General features: G+C 42.8%; 1 protein-coding gene across 3 annotated transcripts in view; it reads left to right on the plus strand.

The window, feature by feature from the left end:
* The window catches only part of LOC111971913 (GRAM domain-containing protein 4-like), a 52,643-nt gene that overhangs the window by 8,065 nt on the left and 24,437 nt on the right, over positions 1 to 20,141 (plus strand). For all 3 annotated transcript variants that reach the window (XM_023998696.3, XM_023998698.3, XM_023998697.3), the window contains exons 2-3: positions 2,003 to 2,216; positions 8,746 to 8,866. In XM_023998696.3, the coding sequence (XP_023854464.1) occupies positions 2,003 to 2,216; positions 8,746 to 8,866 (335 nt within the window). The remainder of the gene's footprint in view (positions 1 to 2,002; positions 2,217 to 8,745; positions 8,867 to 20,141) is intronic.

A 20,141-nucleotide genomic window follows, 5' to 3' on the forward strand; every position in this document is an offset into this window, starting at 1 on the left:
ATTTCTCCTTTGCCAAGATAATCCATCCACCTGACAGGTGTGGCATATCAAGAAGCTGGTTTAAACAGCATGATCATTACACAGGTGCACAGGTGGGGACAATAAAAGGCCACTCTAAAATGTGCAGTTTTGTCACACAGCACAATGCCACAAATGTCTAAAACTTTGGGGGAGCGTGCAATTGGCATGCTGACTGCAGGAATGCCCAACAGAGGTGTTGCCAGAGAATGTAATGGTCATTTCTCTACCATAAGCCGCCTCCAATGTCRTTTTAGAGAACTTGGCAGTACGTCCAACTGGCCTCTCAACCGCAGACCATGCGTATGGTGTCTTGTGGGCGAGCGGTTTGCTGGTGTGAACGTTGTGAACAGATTGTCCCATGGTGGCGGTGGGGTTATGGTATGGCAGGCATAAGCTATGGACAACAAACATAATAGCATTTTATCGATGGCAATTTGAATACAAAAAAAGGAAAATAATTTTTTGATATGTTTTTCTGTGATTCTTCATGTAAACATTTAGGGCAGTAGTGTATCTGTACAGGCACTCCAGTTATCAGTTCCTTCATAACACTGCAGTGGCTCTCCAGTCCAGATGGCTCTCCAGTCCTGCTACTGCAATGCAAACCCCAATAAAAGTTTATCTGTAGTGACTTTTGGCTTTTTTTCCACCGCCATGACATGTTTCAGCATGATAATGCACGGCCCCATGTCACAAGGATCTGTGCACAATTCCTGGAAGCTGAAATTGTCCCAGTTCTTCGATGGCCGGCATTCTCACCAGACATGTAACCCATTAATCATGTATTGGATGCTCTCGATCGATGTGTACGTCAGCGTGTTTTAGTTCCCGCCAATATCCAGAAAGTTCGCACAGCCATTGAAGAGGAGTGGGACAACATTCCAAGGGCCATAATCAACTGCTTGATCAACTCTATACGAAGGAGATGTGTCGTGCTGCATGAGGCAAATGGTGGTCACACCAGATACTGGCTGGTTTTCTGATCCACGCCTCTTCCTTTTTTTTAAGGTATCTGTGACCAACAGATGCATATCTGTATTCCCAGTTATGTGACATCCATAAATTAGGGCCTAATGAATTTATTTCAATTGACTGATTTTCCTTATGATCTGTAACTCTGTTAAATATTTGAMATTGTTGCATGTTTCATTTTATATTTTTGTTCAGTTTGTTTCCAGAGCAGGCAACACGTGTTTGATCCCAGGACGTGTTTTATACTATAGGTCAGTCTGGTAGCACTCCTGAGGGCGGGTTCAAATTCTGTACTTCTGATTGGCTCTCTTCTGTGCTCTGGGTGGAAATGCAGGATCTAAGATTTGAATTCCTCCTAAATTTAAACTTGGGATCTAATCTTATAAAGGGCAACTCATTTCACCCGTCTCGTGATGAATGGGTGCTATGATGCGATGATGAAATTTGGCCATGTACCATATCTCTATCTCTTTTTCACTTTCTCTCTTTTCTACTCCGTCTTTGTCTCTTCCTGATCTCGCTCTCTGGGCAGAGGCTAAAGGGTCCAGCTTTCTGTCTTACCTACATACAGTAAAGAGATCATACAGGGGTGGCCCAGTCCTAAAATGATTGCCCAACTCACCCGCACGCCTTCCGTCACAAGCCCATTGGCCTCATACCACTCGGACCCTACTTTAGGAAGCTGGTGCAACATGTATAACCATCCAGTTAAGTTTTGGAGAAAGAATACTTTTTAGAATAGTGGATTCTAGATTACAAGGGGTCAAAGTTAAGAAGGTAGAATATAGACATTTGGCTATGTATTAGAATGCAACGTCATGTGGAGTGCACAAGTAAGTACTATATTGTTGCACAGGAATCTTTGAGTTGGCATTTCAAATTGCTCATATAGACATTTCATTGAAGACAATTCAACCCTTTTATCTCATGGAGACGTGCCCTGGTCAGTGAGTTGCCGGTACAATATTTGATTGTAATCACCTGTCTTTCTTCCTTTTTGTCCCTGCAGGGATGCCATATGCCACGTTAAGATAAAGACCAAGACGACTGTGTTGAACATGTTAAAGCGATTGGACAAAATCCGGTTTCGGGGCCAACGGCCAGATGTGTTCCTGGATCTGGGTGAATCGCCCAACACATCTGACACTGAATGTAGCGAAGAGAGCCTGATGAAGCCTAAGCCCTTGCTTAAAATTAAAGACACTGAAGAACTGCAAGACCCTGTAAGTGCTCCTGTATGTGAATATTGGTATTATAATATAACCACAGAAATTGTATCTCTTCACTCTTCACTTCCCCTAATTCTCTCTCAAACAAAATAGGTCTTTGTTTTGCATTCCTAATCTAGTTTGACATCTTCCAGATCACTTCATGAAGTCCACTCACTCGCCATCTCGAGGTGCCGCCGCCAGTTTCGGGAGAATTTCGGCCAAAATGTCTTCCTTTTGACGTTTATGCAAACCCCTGTCTGTTGATTTAGTCCACTCGAGGATTGAGAGAAAGCTGTCCAATCGCTGTCTGCGTCACTGCAGGCCTTAGTCAGACTAGAGCAGACCAGGGCCTAGCCGCAACGTACTACCGGCCAACTCAACTTCGCTTAGTGCATGAGAAGAACAAGTATTTTTCAATTATCTTATTTCATTTCTCTGCATATTCTTGTGCATTCATGTTCTTATTTTTTTGAGCGAGGTTGATAACTTCTTGACGTTTGAAGATGGAGAAATATCTTTCATTTCAAACTATGATTTCGAACAGATCAAAGTTTTGAGTCATTTGATCACGTCATCACACACTGGGCCACCTTGTTTGCATCCTAATGATATGCCCGAAGAAGTGTGATTTAAAAAAAAAATGCTCAAACGTGGTACTGGTGTGAATTCTCAGTTGGCCGATCTGGTTACTAAAGTGCACATCGAGTCTATAAGAAAGGACCATTGGAGAAGTTGGGCCTTTCATGACCTAGAAAGCCTCTGCTGCAGAATTAGGGTTTAGCACAGCCCCTGTAATGTCTAACCACTTAACAAACATGTCTTGGAAATGTGAAACTGGGCTTAGGCCAGTTCAGTACAGTGCCCCGTTTGTTTGGGATTTGTTGTCATGAAAACAGGAACAAGGTGGGTCTTCTCACGCTGGTATTTATTATAATTTGTCTTTATCTTTTTATAAACTAGTCAGAACTGAAGTCGGATAGCCGTTCCAGATGTACAGTGGCTTGCGAAAGTATTCACCCCCTTGGCATTTTTCCTATTTTGTTGCCTTACAACCTGGAATTAAAATGTATTTTTGGGGGGTTTGTATCATTTGATTGACACAACATGCCTACCACTTTGAAGATGCAAAATATTTTTTATTGTGAAACAAACAAGAACTAAGACAAAAAAACTGAACTTGAGCATGCATAACTATTCACCCCCCAAAATCAATACTTTGTAGAGCCACCTTTTGCAGCAATTACAGCTGCAAGTCTCTTGGGGTATGTCTCCATAAGCTTGGCACATCTAGCCACTGGGATTTTTGCCCATTCCTCAAGGCAAAACAGCTCCAGCTCCTTCAAGTTGGATGGGTTCTGCTAGTGTACAGCAATCTTTAAGTCATACCACAGATTCTCAATTGGATTGAGGTCTGGGCTTTGACTAGGCCACTCCAAGACATTTAAATGTTTCCCCTTTAAACCACTCAAGTGTTGCTTTAGCAGTATGCTTAGGGTCATTGTCCTGCTGGAAGGTGCATCTCCGTCCCAGTCTCAAATCTCTGSAAGACTGAAACAGGTTCCCTCAAGAATTTCCCTGTATTTTGCACCATCCATCCATTCCTTGTACATTCCTTGTTTCCCAGTCCCTGCCGATGGAAAAACATCCCCACAGCATGATGCTGCCACCACCATGCTTCACTGTGGGAATGACTTTCTCAGGGGGATGAGGGGTGTTGCATTTGCGCCAGAATTGGGTTTTCCTTGATGGCCAAAAAGCTACATTTTAGTCTCATCTGATCAGAGTACCTTCCATATGTTTGGGGAGTCTCCCACATGCCTTTTGGCAAACACCAAACATGTTTGCTTATTTTTTCCTTTAAGCAATGGCTTTTTTTCTGGCCATTCTTCTGTAAAGCCCAGCGCTGTGAAGTGTACGGCTTAAAATGGTCCTATGGACAGATACTCCAATCTCCGCTGTGCAGCTTTTCAGCTCCTTCAGGGTTATCTTTGTTCTCTTTGTTGCCTCTCTGATTAATGCCCTCCTTGCCTGGTCTGTGAGTTTTGGTGGGCAGCCCTCTCTTGGCAGGTTTGTTGTTATGCCATATTCTTTCCATTTTTTATAAATGGATTTAATGGTGCTCCGTGGGATGTTCAAAGTTTCTGATATTTTTTTATAACCCAACCCTGATCTGTACTTCTCCACAACTTTGTCCCTGACCTGTTTGGAGAGCTCCTTGGTCTTCATGGTGCCACTTGCTTAGTGGTTTTGCAGACTCTGGGGCCTTTCAGAACAGGTGTGTGTATATATACTGAGATCATGTGACACTTAGATTGCACACAGGTGAACTTTATTTTACAAATGATGTGACTTCTGAAGGTAATTGGTTGCTCCAGATTAGGGTTGCACACTTTGAGGAATATTCAGGGGTGGAACATTTCCATGGGAATATATGGGAATTAATATTAATACCATTTCAATGTTGATTTTTTTTGCATTGAATACATTCACCATATATGGAGACAAACATTTGACTTTATCATAAGTAGGCATAATTGTAAATTATTAAATCCTTCCAATAGAAATAAAAACRATTTAGTTACAAATTGAACTTTAAATGAGTTGCCTCTTCACATGATGATTTCACTGAACAACAAAATAAAGGAAATATTGAATGATCCCCAAATGATGCATCGCATCTCCCAAAAACGTTTTCAACATACATCTGTAAAACGATAGTCTAGAAACTAAAGCTTTGGTTGTCTTCCTCTCAGGCTTCCATGTCTTCTCCCTGGACCACCTCAATGTCCACCTCTTGAACGTCAGACTCTGAGGCCTCATCTTCACTGTCACTTTCCAACCTTGTTGTAGATGGCTCGTTGTCAGGCTCAAAAAGTCTCAAATTTGCCCAGATGGCCGCTAATTTTTCAACCCTTGTATTGGTCAGCCTGTTGCGTGCTTTGGTGTGTGTGTTCCCAAACAAGGACCAGTTGCTCTCTGAGGCGGCTGATGTCGGTGGGATTTGGAGGATGATGGAGGCAACAGGGGAAAAAGCCTCAGATCCACAGTCCCTTCCACCAGGTGGCTGATGAGATGTTGGCATGACTGCCATATTGCATCTCCATCCCAAAGCACTCGCTTGGAAGTGTACTTCGTCAGACTGCCAAGAACCTTGCCCTCATCCAGACCAAGGTGGCGAGACACGTTAGTGATGACACCATAGGACTTGTTGATCTCTGCACCAGACAGGATGCTCTTGCCAGCATACTTGGGGTCCAACATGTACGCTGCAGCATGTATGGGCTTCAGGCAGAAGTCTTCACGCTTTGATGTATTTCAGAACTGCAGTTTCCTCTGCTTGGAGAAACAGTGAAGTGAGCAGGGCAGTACGGATTTCTTCTCTTACATCTGCAAGCAGAGTCTGAACATCAGACAGGATGGCTTTGTCTCCCTCAATCCGTGCAATGGCTACTGCTACAGGTTTCAGGAGTTTCATGCTGCTTACCACTCTCCCAAAATACATCATCCAAGAGTATCATCTTGATGGGGCTGTTCATATCAGCATACTGTGCTTGGAGAGACTCCTTCCCCTCCAGGAGACTGTCAAACATGATGACAAGACCAACCCAACGGGTGTTGCTGGGCAGCTTCAATGTGGTGCTCTTATTCTTCTCACTTTGCTTGGTAAGGTAGATTGCTGCTATTACTTGATGACCCTTCAAATACCTAACCATTTCCTTGGCTCTCTTGTAGAGTGTATCCATTGTTTTCAGTGCCATGATGTCCTTGATGAGCAGATTCAATGCATGAGCAGCACAGCCAATGAGTGTGATGTGAGGGTAGGACTCCACTTTAGACCAAGCAGCCTTCATGTTTGCAGCATTATCTGTCACCAATGCAAATACCTTCTGTGGTCCAAGGTCATTTATGACTGCCTTCAGCTCATCTGCAATGTAGAGACCGGTGTGTCTGTTGTCCGTTGTGTCTGTGCTCTTGTAGAACACTGGTTGAGGGGTGGAGATGATGTAGTTAATTATTCCTTGCCCACGAACATTCGACCACCCATCAGAGATTATTGCAATACATTCTGCTTTCTCTATGATTTGCTTGACCTTCACTTGAACTCTGCATCCAGGAAATGAGTAGATAAAGCATGTCTGGTTGGAGGGGTGTATGCTGGGTGAAGAACATTCAGAAATGTCTTCCAATACACATTGCCTGTGAGCATCAGAGGTGAACCATTTGCATACACAGCTCGAGCAAGAAAGAAAAAAACTTCTGATACCAGGAGGAACATGAGCAGTTGCTATCGATAAGGTGTCTGATTAATMATTTTCACCTCGAATAGAAGGGACTTTTGTCAGAGGTTGCTTGTTGTGAGCGCTGAGGGAACTTTATGCACTTGGCCAGATGATTCTGCATCTTTGTTGCATTCCTCACATATGATTTGGCACAGTATTTGCAAATGTTCACAGCTTTTCCTTCTACATTAGCTGCAGTGAAATGTCTCCACTCATCAGATAAGTGGCCGTGGCATTTTCCTGTAAAGATTAGAAAACGAAAACGAATCCAATTCCATGTACAGATAAAGGTTAAGCAGTTAGATTAAACAACTCCTTTGTAAGATAAATGTTTTAAAATGAAACATGTATGGAAACAGGTGAATTAACACTCCTCAGTTAGCAGGCTCAAGCAAGCTAAAACCCATATGGGCTTAACTTCCCATGGAAAAATTCCAGAAATTTCCCGGAAAATGTTCGGCCCTTTGCAACCCTACACCAGATCTTATTTAGGGACTTCATAGCAAAGCTGGTGAATACATATGCACGCACAACTTTTCCGTTTTTTAATTTTTCAGAATTTTTTGAAACAAGTTATTTTTTTCACTTCACCAATTTTGACTATTTTGTGTATGTCCATTACATGAAATCCAAATAAAAATCAATTTAAATTACAGGTTGTAATGCAACAAAATAGGAAAAATGCCAAGGGGATGAATACTTTTGCAAGGCACTGTATTTACCTCCACAGCAGGCCTATTTTAACAATGAAAATGTTTTGTCTAAAGTTATCTGTGACATTGCTACATAGCCTACAAGGGTAGACCATTAAATTTGACATTTTTATAAAAGAGTTTTTGAGTGCACCCCATTAAAAAAAAAAGACAAAAAAAAGACATCCTGGTAGCCCACACACTTTTCACACGTAGCTCAATCAAAGTGGCGCTACAGAGGCTCCATGTGTAGCAAGTTAAKAGGGAGATTTCTAATCAATGCAAAATGGAATCTAAATTACAGAATTACATTGGCTAAATGAGAAGGATTAGGCTACAATGATCAACCAACAGGTAGGCATAGCAGGCCTGTAATTTGTCGCTGTTTAACTCTTTGTTGCACTTTTATGGGGTACATATAATTAACAGTAAGGTCTAATTTACACAGATGGAATAAATGAATGTACATTAATAGGGCCCATTTCTCAATTAGCAGACTTAGTGAATTGGGTCACTGCTTCTCTGGGTAATGGTGCGAGGGATGGTGTTAATGTACTCCTACTACTACATTTTACAGAGCAGACGAGCACTACTTTCCCATCGTAATTGCACTCTCAAAGTAGCCTTAAATCTGGCCTAGATATGGCATATTCTAAGCTAAAATAGAGTTTGGAAAATATGTGCCGTATGCAATCATTGATTAACATCATGTAGCAGTTTCTACCCAGTTTCTGCCTTATCGGTGCTCAGACGTTCATGTTGAAGACAATTATATGAATGGAATGTTTTCTTCTGGTTGTCTTTTTAATGGTCCGTAAGGGATGTGTGTGACATGTTTCACAATGTCTGTCAATATTCTTCTTGTGTCAGTCATTGTTGCTAACTTGTTTCAGTGTAAAAGTGGAAGACTTGAGACCTGGCTTTGACGAGTCTTATTCATAAATTACACAGTACGTTGTAGTACAGTAGCGAATTATAATATCCCTTGTCGAAATGTACTAGCTTTATTCATCTGAGAGGGGACCTTTTAATCAGAGCTGGGCTTGTGGTATCTTCCTCTCCCACTCATCGTTACTAAAGTGCACTGATTTCCCACCTTCTGACACAAGCTGTCTTTGCATATTCTTATTCTTTTCCCCCTGCTGAGAGGATCTGAAATAAAGTAATTTAGATGTTTTCCTCCCCTCTTTTTGAGTAGCACAGTACCAACACTAGTTACTATCTCAATGTAACTCTGTGGCTATCATTGTGTACTTTCACAATATTCTTAGTTTCTCTCGCGTTCTCTCTCTCTGTGTGTTGGGTCATGATTCAGATGATAGTCTGCATACACAATTGCACTACAGTTTGAGCTAGGCTGGATGGTGCAGGGAGAAACTGCAAGGTGAAATGGAGTCTTCTGCAGTCAGCTTGCCTGCATTTATCTATGTGTGTGTGTGTGTGTGTGTGTGTGAGCTTTGAGGTGCTGTGTGCAGGTGTCCACAGTAGCTCACATTGGTAGGGAGGTTATTCTTCTCTCCTGACTGCGTGTTCTTGTGTGTGTTTGTGTGTGTGTGTGCCCACATCCAGGCTGGTCCGGGGACACTTGCTATGGCCGCAGCCATCCAGGACTATCAGAGGACTGAGACAGATGGACTCAATGAGGTGAAAGGCCACCTGGAAATTGCCTTACTGGAAAAGCACTTCCTACGTGAGTATTTCATAATTATTCAGTCTAGGTTTAAGGAGAAGTTTGTAAAACCTCTAGCAGTAAGGTTTTGATTTGCAAAAAGGGAAAATCTCTTCACATGTTTGTTGGTTGATTTGGCAATACACACRGCAGCTTTGGATATCTGTCTTTCATGTTCAAGTTGTCTGTTAGTTGGTGAACTCATKAGGATGTGTGTGTAAATGTAATTGGTCTTGCCTTCAGGGCTCCCCTGGCTGCAGAATTACATTTGATCATATAGCCCTATTACATCTGGCTCTTATATTAGATCAACTTTAGCTTAGTACTGTAGCTACGTCAGTGATCATACTATCTGTGAGTGACTATAGTCCTATATAAGAATGGGCACAGTCATTSAAATATCCGAACGGACGTCAGTATTTGATTACTTGGTAGAGTGTTCATTTTTGAGAGAGAAAAAAAAAAATCCCTATTTTAACAATAAATGCTTTGTCAAGTTATCTGTGACATTGCTACATAGCCTACAAGGATAGACCATTAAATGTGTCATTTTTATAAAATAGAGTTTTTATGAGTGCGCTCCATTTGTAAAAGACGCACAGGTAGCCTACACACATTTCACACGTAGCGGCGCTACAGAGGCTCCACGTGTAGCAAGTTAATTGGGAGATTTCTAATCAATGGAAAATTACAGAATCAATGCGAAATTACAGAATTACGTTGGCTAAATGAGAAGGATTAGGCTACAATGATCAACCAACAGGTAGGYTGTTTCATATGAATGGAGTATTGGCTATCTAGCTTCTTTACAACAATTTGATGTTGCATCTATTACGACTATCCGGATATCCCAAAAACATCATGATATTATTCAACACATTGAGGAGATGGAAGTACAGAAGTGGTGTGTGGCCTTCATTTCACCTCAGCCCTCCATCTGGGATGCAGGCTACATGTCAGCGGTATGGGCTGGTGGCTGGTCCTCATTGCAGAGCCCATTGTCCTCTGTCTAGCACCAAAGGGTACTAATGGAAAGAGTGCAATCGCCAAATGTACTGGAGCTGCTCTACTGAAGCACATGTATAATGAGTCTTTTTCTAATAATCAGATTTCCACAGTTGKTACTGAAGTTGATTATCCAATGACTGAGATGAGCAGTTTGTAGATTTGTAATGGGATTGCTGTTTGTCTGCCTTGTTTTGAGCCCTGGCCCTGCTTTGCCATGATCCTTCAGGGAGGTGGTTAGTGATTGAGTAAATTATCAGCTTTGTCCTTTTCTGCTTTGATGAGTCAGTCATTTAATAATAATATATGCCATTTTGAAGACTCTTTTATCCAAAACGACTTAGTCATGCTTGCATTCATTCAAATAACATTTTATTGATCACATACACATTTAGTAGAAACAACTCTGATGCTTCATATGTGACCTCAGTCTGGAGCTCAGATTTTTAGCACATGACCTGCYGTTACCACGACAACTACCCAAAATGGAAAGGAACAGTGACAGGAAATGAGAATTGAGTATGTGTGATACTTCAGAGGCTACATCAATGTGAATGCACACATCTGATAGGGGCCACATGTAAAACTGAGTGTGGACAGTCAGAAAAAAAGATCAGATATGGAAGGACAATAAGAATTGGGTTCTTAGGGTGTCGGCATGCGCAGGAGATTAGCCCTATGATGATCAAAAAATAGTGAAACACACACACACACACACTCATTGAAAGGAAGTCTAAGAAGTGGTAGATCTGTTATGTGCTATTTCTATGCTTCCTGCTAAGTTTTTAGTGCGTCTTTTACTTTCGGTTTTGTACACCAGCTAAAAATACAATATATTTGGTTATGGAAAAGATGCATTCGGAAAGTATTCAGACCCCTTCCCTTTTTCCACATTTTGTCACATTACAGCCTTAAACTAAAATGTATTTAAATGTTTTTCCTTATCAATCTACACACAATACCCCATAGGTATTCAGATCCTTTGCTATGATCATTTAAATTGTTTCCATTGATCATCCTTGATGTTTCTACAACTTGATTGGAATCCACCTGTGGTATATTTAAATTGGACATGATTTGGAAAGGCACACGCCTGTTTATATAAGGTCCCACAGTTGACAGTGCATGTCAGAGCAAAAACCAAGCCATGAGGTCGAAGGAATTGTCCGTAGAGCTCAGAGACAGGATTGTGTCGAGGCACAGATCTGGGGAAGGGTAACAAAAAACGTCTGCCACATTGAAGGTCCCCAAGAACACATTTCCCTCCATCATTCTTATATGGAAGAAGTTGGGAACCACCAAGACTCTTCCTAGAGCTGGCTACCTAGGAGGTGTCCAAGAACCCAATGGTCACTGTGACAGAGCTCCAGAGTTCCTCTGTGGAGATGGGAGACCCTTCCAGAATGACAACCATCTCTGCAGCACTCCACCAATCAGGCCTTTATGGTAGAGTGGCCAGACGGATGCCACTCTTCAGTAAAAGGCATGACAGTCCGCTTGGAGTTTGCCAAAAGCTATACAAAGGACTCTCATGAGAAACAAGAGAAACAAGATTCTCTGGTCTGATGAAACCAAGATTGAACTCTTTAGCCTGAATGCCAAGCGTCACACCTGGAGGAAACCTGGCACCATCCCTAAGGTGAAGCATGGTGGTGACAGCATCATGCTGTGGGGATGTTTTTCAGCGGCAGGGACTGGGAGACTTTTCAGGATCGTGGGAAAGATGGACGGAGCAAAGTACCGAGATCCTTGATGAAAACCTGCTCAGGACCTCAGACTGGGGTGACGGTTCACCTTCCAACAGGACAATGACCCGAAGCACACAGCCAAGACATCACAGGAGTGGCTTCGGGCGAKTGGCCCAGCCAGAGCCCATACTTGAACCCGATCGAACATAAACTCCCCAAATACAGGTGTCAAATCAAATCAAAGTTCATTTGTCACCTGCGCCGAATACAACAGGTGTAGACCTTACAGTGAAATGCTTACTTACAGGCTCTAACCAACAGTGCAATTTCTAAGTAAAAAAAAGGTATTAGGTGAACAATAGATAAGTAAAGAAATAAAAACAACAGTAAGAAAGACAGTAGTAARGCTACATACAGACACCGGTTTGTCGGGCTGATTGAGGTAGTATGTACATGTAGGTATGGTTAAAGTGACTATGCATATATGATAAACAGAGAGCAGCAGTAGCGTAAAAGAGGGTTTGGTGGGTGGCGGGACACAATGCAGATAGTCCGGGTAGCCAATGTGCGGGGACACCGGTTGGTCGGGCTAATTGAGGTAGTATGTACATGAATGTATAGTTAGTGACTATGCATATATGATAAACAGAGAGTAGCAGCAGCGTAAAAGAGGAGTTGGGGTGGGGGGCACAATGCAAATAGTCCGAGTAGCCATTTGGTTACCTGTTCAGGAGTCTTGGGGGATAAAAACTGTTGAAGCATTTTTGTCCTAGACTTGGCGCTCCTGTACCGCTTACCATGCTGTAGTAGAGAGTCTATGGCTGGGGTCTTTGACAAATTTTAGGGCCTTCTTCTGACACCGCCTGGTTTAGAGGTCCTGGATGGCAGGCAGCTTAGCCCCAGTGATGTACTGGGCCGTACGCCCTACCCTCTGTAGTTTATTGTTTTAACCTTTATTTAACCAGGAAGGGCTCATTGAGTTTTAAAATCTCTTTTTCAAGAGCGTCCTGGCCAAGATAGGCAGCACCAAGTCATTACAAAAATTACAGACAGACAACATGAAAAACTACAAGTAATCTAGTAAAAACCATTGAATTCACAAGAGTATAACAAAATCAAAAACAGCAAATTAAAAACATTGACAGGTCAGGGAATCAGCCTCAAAATCCTTCATCAGTGATTTAAAAACACCAATCGGGACAAGTTCTTCCAGTTTAAAAGTATTTTGTAAGGTGTTCCAAGACGATGGCGCAGAGTACATAAAAGCCCTTTTACCAAATTCAGTTCAGACATTTGGAACAGTTAGCAGGATAAAGTCCAGCGAACGAAGAGAGTACCCACCACATTTCTGAACAATAAAAATGCCCAAATAAAAAGGTAGTAAACCCAAAATGGCTTTGTAAATAAAARTATACCAGTGACTGAGCCTACGAGTGACTAGAGMAGGCCAGCCAACCCTGGTATACAAAGTGCAGTGGTGCGTAAGGGTTTTGCAGTTTAAAATAAATCTCAAAGTGCCATGGTAAAGAGTGTCAATTGATCTCAAACACTGAGTGGAAGCATTCATATATAAAATATCCCCATAGTCTAGTAAAGGCATAAATGTAGCTGATACTAGCCTCCTTCTGGCTTCAAAAGAAAAACAGGCCTTATTCCTAAAATAAAATCCCCATTTCAGCTTCAATTATTTTGTAAGTTGTTGAATATGCAATTTAAAAGAGAGGCCGTCATCAATTAGAATTCCAAGATATTTATATGAGGTTACAACCTCAATCTCCTTGCCCTGACAGGTAGTAATAGGTGAAATGTTCAGCGGTCTATTTCTTGCATTTAGAAAACACCATTAATTTAGTTTTGTCAGTATTGAGGATAAGCTTCAATTGACACAAGGTATGTTGAACAGTATAAAAAGCAGTTTGCAAGTTCTGGAAAGCTTTTGTAAGAGACGAGGCACAACAGTAAATAACAGTATCAAAATGAAGTTGTGCATTTTGAACCAAGTACAGAGCCTTGGGGCAAACTATTATGGACAGACAATATAACAGACATAAGCCCATCAAATTGAGTGCACTGAGTTCTATCAGACAGATAGTTAGCAAACCATGCAACTGCATGCTCCGAAAGACCTACACTCAACAATCTCTGCCTTAGTATAGCATGATCAACTGTATCAAAAGCCTTAGAGAGATCAATAAAAAGTGAGACACAGTGCTGTTTTTTGTCAAGGGCTTCAGTGATATCATTTAAAACCTTCATGGCTGCTGTAATTGTGCTATGCTTCTTCCTGAAGCCCGATTGGTACATTGATAAAATAGTTAGTCAATAAAAACTATTTTAGCTGTTCACTTACAAGGGTTTCAAGTATTTTTACCAGGAGTGACAGCTTTGAGATTGGCCTATAATTATTTAAAGTTGGATCTCCCCCTTTTAAAAGTGGTAGGACAAATGCTGATTTCCAGATCTTTGGTAGTGCCTTGCGGTCGGAGGCCGAGCAGTTGCCGTACCAGTCAGGATGCTCTCGATGTTGCAGCTGTAAAACCTTTTTGAGGATCTGAGGACCCATGCCAAATCTTTTTAGTTTCCTGAGGGGGAATAGGTTTTGTCGTGCCCTCTTCACGACTGTCTTGGTGTGTTTGGACCATTCTAGTTTGTTGGTGATGTGGACACCAAGGAACTTGAAGCTCTCAATCTGCTCCACTACAGCCCCGTCGATGGGAATAAGGGCGTGCTCGGTCCTCCTTTTCCTCTAGTCCACAATCATCTCCTTAGTCTTGGTGATGTTGGGGGATAGGTTGTTATTCTGGCACCACACGGCCAGGTCTCTGACCTCCTCCCTATAGGCTGTCTCGTCGTTGTTGGTGATCAGGCTTACCACTGTTGTCATCTGCAAACTTAATGAGGGTATTGGAGTCATGTCTGGCCATGCAGTCGTTGGTGAACAGGGAGTACAGGAGGGGACTGAGCATGTACCCCTGAGGGGCTCCAGTGTTGAGGATCAGCGTGGCAGATGTGTTGCTACCTACCCTCACCACCTGGGGGTGGCCCGTCAGGAAGTCCAGGATCCAGTTGCAGAGGGAGGTGTTTAGTCCCAGGATCCTTAGCTTAGTGATGAGCTCTGAGGGTACTATGGTGTTGAACGCTGAGCTGTAGTTAACAAATAGCATTCTCACGTAGGTGTTCCTTTTGTCCAGGTCGGAAAGGGCAGTGTGAAGTGCAATAGAGATTGCATCATCTGTAGATCTGTTGGGGCGGTATGCAAATGGAAGTGGGTCTAGGGTTTCTGGGATAATGGTGTTGATGCGAGCCATTACCAGCCTTTCAAAGCACTTCATGGCTACGGACGTGAGTGCTACGGGTCTGTAGTCATTTAGGCAGGTTGCCTTAGTGTTCTTGGGCACAGGGACTATGGTGGTCTGCTTGAAACATGTTGGTATTACAGACTCAACCAGGGACATGTTGAAAATGTCAGTGAAGACACCTGCCAGTTGGTCAGCACATGCCCGGAGCACACGTCCTGGTAATCCGTCTGGCCCCGCAGCCTTGTGAATGTTTACCTTTAAAGGTCTTACTCACGTCGGCTATGGAGAGCATTATCCCACAGTCGTCCGGAACAGCTGATGCTCTCATGCATCAGGTGTGCCAAGCTTGTAGCGTCATACCCAAGAAGACTCAAGGCTGTAATCGCTGCCAAAGGTGCTTCAACAAAAGACTGAGTAAAGGGCCTGAATACTTATGTAAATGTTATTTTACATTTTTCATACATTTGCACACATTTCTGAACCTGTTTTTGCTTTGACATTTATGGGGTTTTGTGTGTAGGTTGTTTGGATAAGGCTGTATTGTAACATGTTGAAAAAGGGAAGGGTTCTGAATACTTTCCTGAATGCACTGTATATACAAAAGTATGTGGACACCCCTTCAAATTAGTGGATTTGGCTATTTCAGCCACACCCGTTGCAGACGGATATATAAAATCGAGCATACAGCCACGCAATCTCCGTCGACAAACATTGGCAGTAGAATAACAAGTCAGCTTGTCAAATATCTTGCCTGCTAGAGCTTCCAAGGGCAACTATAAGTGCTGTTTTTGTGAAGTGGAAACGTTTAGGAGCAACAACAGCTCAGCCGCAAAGTGGTAGGTCACACAAGCTCACAGAACGGGACCGCCGAGTGCTGAAGCACGTAGCGCATAAAAGTCATCTTTCCAGTTGCAACACTCACTACCGAGTTCCAAACTGCCTCCGGAAGCAACGTCCGCACAATAACTATTCGCCGGGAGCTTCATGAAATCGGTTTCCATGACCGAGCAGCCGCACACAAGCCTAAGATTGCCAAGCGAGGGCTGGAGTGGTGTAAAGCTCGCTCCCATTTTACTCTGGATCAGTGGAAATGCGTTCTCTGGAGCGATGAATCACGCTTCACCATCTGGCAGTCCGACGGACGAATCTGGGTTTGGCGGATGCCAGGAGAACGCTACCTCCCCGAATGCATAGAGCCAACTTTAAAGTTTGGTGGAGGAGGAATAATGGACTGGGGCTGTTTTTCATGTTTTGTGCTTGGCCCATTAGTTCCAGTGGATGAAAATCTTAACAATACAGCATACAATAACATTCTAGACGATTCTGTGCTTCCAACTTTGTGGTAACAGTTTGGGGAAGGCCCTTTTAGCATGACAATGCCCCCGTGCACAAAGCGAGGTCCATTCAGAAACTGTTAGTCGAGATCGGTGTGAAAGAACTTGACTGGCCTGCATAGAGCCCTGACCTCAACACCATCGAACAACTTTGGGATGAATTGGAACGCCGACTGCGAGCCAGGGCTAATCACCCAACATCAGTGCCCGACCCCACTAATGTGGCTGAATGGAAGCAAGTCCCTGCAGCAATGTTCCAGCATCTAGTGGAAAGCCTTCCCAGAAGAATGGAGGCTGTTATAGGAGCAAAGGGCGGACCAACTCCATATTAATGCCCATGATTTTGGAATGMGATGTGCGACGAGCAGGTGTCCACACACTTTTGGTCAGAAACGGTATACAACAGCGGTTTAGATGGTACAATGATTCTCTAGTCTACACTGTACTTGCTTATTTTGTCACAGACTGAATTTTAGCAACTATTAGAATTTTAGCAACCAGGAAATGGCGGCGTGATTTCTGCATAGTGCATCTTAAAAGTTAAACATACCGACCGCAGTGATGTTTACACACATGAACAGCACACACTGCATTGCTGATCAATTGAGGCCAATCTGCCCCGCGATCAATACATTTGTCTAACAGACAGTCCATTTTGTGATATCATCAGCCTCAACTGCACATACAACTGTGTTGCCTACCCTTTTGAGATGGATAACATTCACATTGTTTTAGTGTTTGTATTTGAATAGGTTTTTGATTATGCTTAGCATTTCCCCTAAATAACTTGGATTTCACACTCGCAATCTGTCATTTTGCACAACTTGCCACAGGAAGAGCCTCGCAGAGAGACAGAAATATGTATTTTCTATTATTTTTCTCCTCCTTGCTCTCTTGATGTGAAAATTCTAGAGAGACCTCCGCACTTCACAAAATTGTAAAGAAAATTTGGCACTTCACAAGAAATAATCACGTAGGGAGGCGATCATCCACTTTGAGGGGCACCAACAGTGTGTGTGGGCGCGCGTGCTCGCTCGTCCTGAGGGCCCTGCAGTGGGGGAGGACATGAAAGGTCAGACCCGGACCTTCTTACTGTGCCAGTAAATAAAAACAGTGGTTATTAATAGAGGATATTACTTAAGCTACTCCACTCCGAAGAAAGGCAGCCAGGTATTGAAGGACCATTGGGTGTCTCTTTTCTGGTCCACTGGTACAGTAACTGGAGGATGGCAGTAGTACGAATGGTTTCTTCAGTAGTATTCTGTATGTCCACTCCCTTGTTCTTGGTAATTATTAACCTATGCTGGCTAGAAACCACAATGCATTTTTATAGTCTTCGACCCAACCTCGTCTGTTGAAACGCTTGGTCGTTTGTAACCTAGCGTAGTAGGTGTAGAAAGACGCCTGAGCAGAGTCCATACTGCCCCTTTTTTCAGGGGTTGAAAATACTTTCTGCCAAAGCTGCTAAGGGTGGGACCAGTGCAACCAGGGCTACACCTTCAACAGTGGTGTAGAATGTTGTAGTTATTTTAGGTGGGCTAGTAGTAGTATCAGATGTTATTTATGGATTATGTTCTTGTAAGCTTTACTAGTAAAGTATCCCAGGTTCTTTTGCCCTTTTTATATAACAGCTTGCCCCCAGAGATATCAGGGGATGTGGAGTGGAAAACAAGTAACTGTCCTTTGGTGCCATGAGGCAGAACCAGTTAGGATTGTTTCCAGGTTCTTCTGCTAGTCTCTGGCTCCAGGCCAGAACAAGGGAGAGTCACATCAGCCCACCTCCTCCTATGTGACATTGTGAAATGCCTGGGTGAGGTTGCATAGCGATATCTAAGGAATCTCCAGGCTGGCCTGAAGATGTTATCCCACTCGCTGTTTACTTGTTGCGAAGCATGGCAGACAGCTCAGGTTTCTCAGGGGAAAGTATTTGGGTGTGAAGTGATGCTGCATTTCCTGGCAGGCATTGGTCTGTTGACTCACATTTTTATACCCACAGGCCTGTCTGTCAGACACTGATTCTGGGACAGTTGGTCATGGTTGTATGATTTTTTTCATGTCATCTACCTCCAATATGTTACAATACATAGCTTTATGAATGAAGCGAAGACCTCACATAGTGTTCTATTGTAATTCTACCTAGTAGAGCATTACAGGCTAGATACCGAACTCTAACACGCCTGTGTAACGGTAGTAAAAAAAATTGTTTACCCTGTTAGCCAGTGTTAAAAATACAGCACCTCCCTTAACATACCAGTAGGTGTCCAGTGAAACTGACAGTTGGACATTTACTATACTATGATAAAAGACGAGAGCGACCTCAACAGCATGTTGGAGACGTTAAGAAAAATTGTCTTGTGTTGGCAGCTAGCCAAAACAAGGCACTGTGAGATAGCAGAATCCAGAAAGTCGGAGATACATTTCAGTTATATTAGAAACTGGGTACAACAACTAAAACCAACCGCTGGCTCAGAAAAATCTGAAGTGAGATTAAATGTCTTAGATATGGGCCTATTTGGCTACTAAAACACTCGCTGTTGTAGAAACATACACAGGACTGTGGTAACTGAGTGCCCTGTCCCCCCAACAGTCCCCATGTCCAGAGGCTTGGCCAGGCATGGGAAGCCATGCATGTGATAATGAGAGGATGCTCTCTGGCACATTGTTAAATAAAGGCCTCTATGCAAATGTTTGACTTACATAACTAGGTTATCCGGGGCATACGTGGCTTCCTATTCTCCCCCCTGGCTCTGCAGCTACTGGTTAGCAGGTTAGCATGCCGTACGGCACTCATTGAGAAAAAGCAGTCTGTTTCTATATGACTGAGGTGATGACCTGAAAAGGCCTTGTACAGTAGGGCTTCATGGGGGCCAAACCCATTGGTGAAGTTGAGAATTGGAGGCTAAGAGGGAGAGCTCGTCTGTTAGAGTGGAGGACACTGCCTTAATGTTGCTAGACCCCAGGAACAGTAGCTGCTGCCTTGGCAGAAATTAATGGGGATCCTTAATGAAATACAAAGACTTCAACACACTCCAGTTTCACATCTGAGGAGAATATCTAATATCTATACTAGCCATACATTTTATTTCCATCCACCTTTGATTGGATAGTTTGAGTATAGTTGTTTTAGGTTCCTATGGGTTTTCTCTACAGGAATGCACTTTTATCCTTGATAGTTCTTTAGTCCTCTTTGAGAGGAAATTCATGTAGCTTTATTTTGTTGAAAAGCATTTCACTATCAAGAGAATGGCGTGAACATCGTCTCGCTCAACAAGAGGTAGTTCTCTTTTTAGAAACCGTTTTTTGGTTTGATGACGGGCCATCTTTGAAATGGACTCAACATGTCAGTTACGTTCAGTACATTCACATACTTCCATGCCATGTGATACCAGGAAGAGGATGTGGTTTACACCCGTCTCATGGTGGCCCAGTCACAGTTGATGTAGCAGGAAACAAACGATAGATCAGGATGTGGACGCGCTAAAGAGTAAGAACCTGTTTTCTGCCTTCAGATGACTCATACTATCCAGATGTTTAAATGAAGAACGATCACCTAGGCCTTGATCAGCTCCTTGGTTTCTGGGCTGAAGTTGTCGTTTACAAGACGGTTGGGAATTGATGTGAACAACGGGGCTTTTTGCTCTTTTGTGTGAAGCTGTGGGGAAATCCTAAAACAGCGTAACTATGACGACAGGAGAACTTAGCCATGATGTCAATGTCCTGCTAAGGTGGACCGGCGGCTATGCTCAATTTTGTTCCTCATTCATCAAGGGGAACACTTGAATATTTATAACTTGCAAACATTCCGCAGAGGGTGTCATAGGTTGTGTTGCTATGGTGGCAGATTTTCCAATTAGCTTGATGTTGTGTGGTAGGTACAGGAAATATCTGAAAATGTATATTTTCCAGCTGTGTACAAAATGTGAATGTAATTTCTTATTAGCATGTTTTCATAAGGTAATGAAATGAACAA

This window comes from Salvelinus sp. IW2-2015, linkage group LG13 (assembly GCF_002910315.2).
Source record: "Salvelinus sp. IW2-2015 linkage group LG13, ASM291031v2, whole genome shotgun sequence".
Taxonomy (NCBI): Eukaryota; Metazoa; Chordata; class Actinopteri; order Salmoniformes; family Salmonidae; genus Salvelinus; species Salvelinus sp. IW2-2015.